General features: G+C 31.5%; 1 protein-coding gene across 1 annotated transcript; it reads right to left on the bottom strand.

Moving 5' to 3' along the window:
* Nucleotides 1-815: 815 nt before the first annotated feature.
* LOC147076165 (uncharacterized) lies at nt 816-4,721 on the bottom strand. The gene is made up of 5 exons (XM_085940282.1): nt 4,526-4,721; nt 4,171-4,380; nt 2,685-2,816; nt 1,332-1,484; nt 816-821 (listed from the first exon to the last, which is right to left on the bottom strand). Exons 1-5 carry the CDS (start codon nt 4,664-4,666, stop codon nt 816-818), a joined length of 642 nt encoding a protein of 213 aa, XP_085796408.1. The 5' UTR covers nt 4,667-4,721.
* Nucleotides 4,722-6,146: the final 1,425 nt, after the last annotated feature.

The following is a 6,146-nucleotide window of genomic DNA, read 5'->3' as shown; positions in this document are numbered from 1 at the left end:
GAATCGGTAGTGCCGCTGCATGAAAACAAACCGCTTACAGTACTAGTCGCGCCACTTGTCGGCTTTTCTAAGGACTTATTGACCCACCCTCGTAGTTTGATCAAGTACCTAATAACCATGCTACTTTGTAAGATAGTCAATAAGGCTTATACTATCAGTTACGAAATCTTGTTGACGGCACGTACTGAGGGCAATCAACCCGCCTGAGTTATTTTCCAACGACAATTTCATAATGACACATAATATTTTCTTGATAATTTAGCTATTTGCAATAATTTAGAATGCGAGCAGAATAATACAAATCATTATTGTCACAAGTAGGAATGCAGTCATAGCAACTTTGCATTAGGAAATGTATTGTTAATTATTTTATAATGCAACGAGAAAATGCTGAAAGTGTCATATTGCGTGAACCCTGCTTAGGTCATGCAATAAACCATGACATGCCTCTTCAAGTCGTGTGCCCAAGGCCATCGATGGATTTTCTTTGTTTGAAATCGGTATAAAAGCTCGGAGCACGAGAGATCTAAAAACACACGTCAGAAAATCATTCTAACGTACAGTCGAACCTCTGATCAACGAATAGTAATTTTTCTCATAACGCATATTCGTAATCTAATTGTCAAACTCATTTTTAACTATCAATGTACTGTCTGTAATTTTTGTATTATTTATTGTTGAGGAAAATAAATCGGATATTTACTTCATCACGTATCCACCTTCTATTCCTTCAAGTCAACCTACCTACCACATCCAACACCCCCCTCTACACCTCACGATATAAATATTATTACAAAAATGAAATTCACTATAAACTACGACTGCGAATCATAAACAATAAATAACAGAAATATGATAGTCGAAGTCAAACAAGCAAATTCTATTTTACTATGAAATGGCGATGAGTGACGTAACAGGAGTGACGCGGTGTTGTTAATACAAATGCTATTGAGAGAGTATCTGAAAGTACATGTTTGTATTGCATATTAATTATTGTAGATTGAAAAAAAATGCAGTGTTACTATTTAGAATGACAATGACATGTGTTTGATTCTTAGTTGCTTGGTCAGGTATGTGTTTTTGTTTCCGAAATTATAAATAAATATGAACATCGCTTTTGAAATTTAATTGACCTACATAAATGACTTGTTTCACCATGAGTATTGTTTTGCAATTTTAAACAATAAAATGTTGCGATATAAATCATAGTTAAGAAGTAATGGTTTTCTGCCAGGTCATTCTGGATGATAGGGTATTCACCCTACAAGAGTATATTGATAAGTTATATCAGTAACAGGCAGATTATTTTAAAAGAATAGATTGTTCTATACCTGATTTTCTTGGTTCGATTCGGAATAAGAGCAACTAGGTTGAGGCAAATCATAATTGCTTTGCTCTACATCCTCTTGAACAATCTCATTCTCTGAGTCAACTCGCTCAAAATCTGTCTCCAGTTTTATAGTGGTCAGGTATTTTGAAAGTATCTATAAAAATACATTGATTTTATGAATAATAAGCTGAAGTACCCGGATTCGCACAGGGTCGCTTCGTAGATACATTTATTTTAGATATTTAAAAAATAATAAAAAGTAAATATCTTTTTATATTAAAATATCTGTGCAATACAATATTGCAATATGAAAATAATTCTAATAGGAGTAAAGGTCAAACAAAAGAACACTGAATTAAAATCGAATCCAAAATATGAAAACGTTATTAATAGTATTAATATGTAGTAAAAAAAATCAAAATTGGATGGAACAAAAAAACAATAAACTTTGCATGTTATATAATACTGATTAAGAAGCATTCGCGGGTGTGGGCATAACAACTGACGAAAGTTTCATAGCAATCGGATGGATGGCATAGGAGCCATACTAATAAAAGAAGATAAAATGAAGAAGAAGAAGGTTATATTAATTCAGAAACCTTCGCGGGTGTTATATATACTATATGAATAAATGAAGATAGAATGAAGAAGAATAAAAAGATGATTTTTCTAATTCAGCAACCACGAAAGTTTCATCGCAATCAGATGAGTGGTATAGGAACGCACACGGGACAGACAAACAGACAGACATTCATTTTTATATCTAAGATAATTATAGCCTATAACCTTTGCGCGAGTGCAAGCAATAAGTTGACAAAGTTTTATCGCAATCGGATAAACAGTACGACAGCGCATAAAATACGAACAAACAAACAAATATTGATTTTTATATATTAGATATAAAGCATATCAGTATGTTACGACAGCTTATGATGACAAAATGAATATAGTGTAATATAACTTTGTTATTTAGAATATAAAAGAAGAATACACAATATTGCAAATTAAAATAGGTATATATATATATACTATGAGTATTAATAAAAAGGTACCTCAAAAAAAACAGCCTAACCTCAAACATACATAACTACTAAAAATAAAAGAATATAAGTGTTTTTTAAAGTGATATATATCTATGTTTATGTACGTAATACAAATATTGTACTCGATTCAAATTGTAGTACCTAAGTTCGGTACTTCAAACATCGAAATGAAAGTGTTTACTAATAAAATAAGAAATTAGTGTGTTATGCAAGATATGTGAGTGTAATTACTAATTATATATGTAGATAATCGCATAATAGCACCTACCTATTTAAAATAATAATAAAATATTGTATAAGTATGTAAGCACCTGATTTATTGGCTCGCATTTTGAATATGAGCAACTAGGTTGCGTATCACTGTCTTCTACAAATTCTTCTTTGAAATCTATTCGGAGAGAATCAATCTCAGTTTTAATATTAGCAAGGTTGGTTACAGGACCCTGGAAAACAAGACAGAAGGTATTTTATAATACATATTTACACCTATTTTAGTATTATGTGTTCCTACCTGTGACCTATTATATTGTCTAGCTATTATTAATAAACGTTCAACAGCTGTCTTCCGATGAATGAAAGTAGTGAACCAGCGACCACAGAGACGCAGAACCTGTAGGTAGGTACTTAGTCAAACAATCGTTATGAAGTGTCAATACAACGATGTATAATTTATTATATGTTCCAATTAGTAAAGTTCCATATGTCACCCAACTGTTTTATTTCCATTAGTAAGAAACCACTTCAACGAAGAAAAAACACAATCTTACAATGATTAATAAGAGTTTGGAAAACCTAACCTCAATAGTATTTGCTGTTGACATCGTAAGCATTCTCCTGCTTTATACAAATATTTGTAACCGGATTATTTGGATGCACTGTTGTAACATCAAAGCATTGCTGCGCTTCTGAATCATCTTTAAAATCACCTAGTTCACGTTTTACACCCATTTCACGAATTTTAATTGAAAATGAAATTTAAAAATATCACAGCGTAGGTAGATTGACAGGCGTGACACTAGATTGCCTATAATTTGCCTAAAACTTAAAACACTAAGTAAAGATGTTTAGAAAATCTAACCTCAGATGTGCCGCTGGTATTATTTACAAGCTTCCTCTTGCCTAACACAATCACTACTGACCTGTTAATTAATATTTAATTACCACATTACAATATCATGTAAATTATATCTAATGGCCAGTCGCGGTGTCTGTTCTAAACGAGTTAATATAAAAAATGTCATAATGTTGGCGTCTGGGCTATTTGTATTCAACGTTAGCACTTCAATACATATATGCTGCCCTTCAGTGCTAGCGTCGAATTTATATTCATTGTACGTACCTATTTACATAAGAAAGTATTGCCAGTGATAAACTTATGCTAGAGTTATCTATCAGTGCTGCCATCGTTGCTGTTCAAATAAGTTAGGTACAACAATAAATCTTTGACGGACGGATTTGTACGTGATACTTGAACTAAGTTGTTATTTAAACATAACAATGTTAACAGTTCAAGGAAGGTAGGTTGCTACAACACTAAAATATCTTTGAGTGGTCCGTGACGCCGGCAAGTAATTAAATTAATATCCACTGATTTAGAATACAAAAGCCGATCGCCAAAAGTATCTCAATTTGGAAAGCGCTTCAGAGAGTATTAAGAGCTATTAGTTAAAATTTGTCGCAATTAGGTAGGTATTGCATCTGTAACATAGTTTTTCAAAAATATATATTATGAATAATTAGAATGTTACATTCTTAAATCTTGTAAAATATTCTTTGAATAAAAAAATGTTTTAATACCTTATTTAATTCAAACGGTTTTACCATTACTGGCGACTCATTTACAGTAATTATAGCCGGAGTAATTGTTAAGTAGTTTCCTTCCACGGCTATTGAAAAATTCCCAATTCGATTTCCGAAATGACCACATATTTCTTTCGGGAATACACTTTTTTCTTGTTTACTTATATCGTTGGTGTCATTTGTTGATTGTCTCTGAGAATTTTTATCCTAAGAAAGATCACAATATATTGTATTACACAAATATTATCGATAACAAAAACAAATGCTAATTTATCAGTTATCTGCAAAGAGATTAGTCCAATCTCTTTGGTTATCTGTGTTTTTAATAAAAAACAACCTTCGAAAAACTAACCTCGGCATAATCGGCATACTCTTCTTTGATGTAAATATTTGACTTTGGGTTATTTCCATGTAAATACATATCGAACAAATGTTGCTCATCTCCATCAGGTTCAAAGTCAATTGCATGGCTATTTACGTCCATTTTATGCATTGAAAGCGTTCTCGAAGATAATCGGGTCAGAATAAATCAATTGTGAGCAATCCTGACAGACAAGTATTTGGGCATTTTCGCCAAAGTTTGTACATGTTTGAAATTTGGGTAATATTATTTTTTCACTCAAATTAACCATTTTTATATAGCTAGCAGATTCCTTGTTCTATTGCTGAATTGGTGATAGCAATTTTTCAGCAAAATATTGATTAATACAATATTTATATCATTTTTATTATGAAATTGGGCATAATAAGTTTCCGTTCCGTGACTACGAAACTTAGCTTTTAAAACATGAATGAAACACTTTTTATCACTTAAAAGAGCTCTATTAGATTAAAAAAACCATACACTTCAAAATAAAACTACAAATAGTCAAAAAATATTATTGAATTTTAATTCTTGGGCACATTTCGTTCCCCTCCGTTACCCTATGTCTATAATGGCAGAGCATTTTTCCTTTAGTATTTGAAAAAACCAATCAATGTTCGTTCTGCTATTTTTTTAAAGACAATAATCACTTTTACTAAATTTTATTGGAAAAATAAATAAGTTTCGTTATTTAATAATCAAATGAAAAATAGTTAACGTTCAACTTTTTTGGGGACATTTTCGGAATGGAACGAAATGGTAACGGAGTGTAATTTGTAAAGCTTAAGTTACATGTTACCATAAAAACAAATTTTTGTTTTATGAAATTTATTTGAATTTTTTGATAGACAGATAAATATTCAACGTGCGTCAAAATAACAAAACAAATCAAACTTAATCACTAAAATAGACATATTTTATAATAAATTTCACAATACTTGTAAAATAAGGTAGGTAATAATTTTGACACACTATACATTACCATAACTTTATTTGGCATTTATATTATTTGTAACTCAGATAAAAAATATTTTTAAGCAAATTAACAATATATGAAAAAAAAAATCAGCAAGGGATTCAGACGCGAGTTCCTAGCGCGGCACGGAGTATATAACTTTTACGAAAATAATTATAGTCAAACTCGGTTATTACGATCTCTGACATAGCGAGATCTCGGATGTAATAACGAAACATTTGTTGACAATTGGTTTATGATTTTCGCCATACATTTAATTCTTTCACTGTTATAACGAGCAACTTATCGGATATACCGAGCTAAAATACTGTTAATGTGTCGACCGTTTTAAAACATTTCGACCCTAAGCAATAAAATCCGATTGGACAGGATGCCGCCGGGGTCGGATTACGTTTATGACACTAGTAAAGTGTCTAAGTACCTACCTTATTGGTGTTTCACCGACAATAATAAAAAAGTATCCACGCATATGGTTGAAAAATCCAAGGTTTGTGAAGTCCGTAGGTACCTACCAGCGTTAATTACAATAAACAACTTCTTTTGTAGTTTATGAATGCCATGCTCGTTTCGGGGATTTTTACGATGGTTTCCAAATTTTTTATTTTCGGCTTTTTGTGTAATGTGACATGCTCA

The sequence above is a fragment of the Rhyacophila brunnea genome, unplaced genomic scaffold (genome assembly GCF_057557595.1).
Source record: "Rhyacophila brunnea isolate RB1 unplaced genomic scaffold, BYU_Rbru_1.0 scaffold_13, whole genome shotgun sequence".
NCBI lineage: Eukaryota > Metazoa > Arthropoda > Insecta > Trichoptera > Rhyacophilidae > Rhyacophila > Rhyacophila brunnea.
This window is presented reverse-complemented; position numbering and strand designations above follow the sequence as displayed.